The sequence below is a fragment of the Nestor notabilis genome, unplaced genomic scaffold (assembly GCF_000696875.1).
Source record: "Nestor notabilis isolate BGI_N333 unplaced genomic scaffold, ASM69687v1 scaffold29300, whole genome shotgun sequence".
NCBI lineage: Eukaryota > Metazoa > Chordata > Aves > Psittaciformes > Psittacidae > Nestor > Nestor notabilis.
The window spans coordinates 2370-2946 of NW_009911987.1; the positions used below are offsets into that span (position 1 = coordinate 2370).

Below are 577 nucleotides of genomic sequence, written 5' to 3' on the forward strand. Positions count from 1 at the left end.
CAGCCCGGCACACAGCGCTGCAAGTGGGGTCTCAAGGGAGCAGAGCAGAGGGGCAGGATTAGCTCCATAACAACCCGAGCAGGAGCAGCCTCGGGATGGGCACGGGGGGCGCTCAGGGCTGAGCCACGGAGCGGGGGGATCGCTGTGGCCATAACCCTGTCGCTTTGCCCTCTCCGGGGGGACCCGGCAGCGCCAAGCCCACGCCGGAGGAGGTGCGGGGCTGGGCACAGTCCTTTGACAAGCTGATGAAGAGCCCCGCGGGTCGCAACGTCTTCCGGGAGTTCTTGCGGACTGAGTACAGCGAGGAGAACATGCTCTTCTGGCTGGCGTGCGAGGAGCTCAAGGCCGAGTGCAACAAGCACACCATCGACGAGAAGGCCAGGATGATCTACGAGGACTACATCTCCATCCTCTCGCCCAAGGAGGTACGGGGCAGAGCTCCCACGGCGCTCAGACAGGGCTGGGAGGGATGGTCCTTACAGTCATAGAATCAGCTGGGTTGGAAAAGACCTTTAAGATCATCAAGTTCAACCATGACCCCAGTCAAATCACTAAACCATGGCACTGGGAGAGGGTG

General features: G+C 61.5%; 1 protein-coding gene across 1 annotated transcript in view; it reads left to right on the forward strand.

Annotated features, from left to right (window-relative positions):
- The window catches only part of LOC104407892 (regulator of G-protein signaling 19-like), a gene marked incomplete at its 5' end in the record, with an annotated part of 2866 nt that overhangs the window by 1098 nt on the left and 1191 nt on the right, over positions 1–577 (forward strand). Inside the window, one exon of the mRNA XM_010017297.1 lies at positions 191–425. Coding sequence (XP_010015599.1) covers positions 191–425 — 235 coding nt within the window. The remainder of the gene's footprint in view (positions 1–190; positions 426–577) is intronic.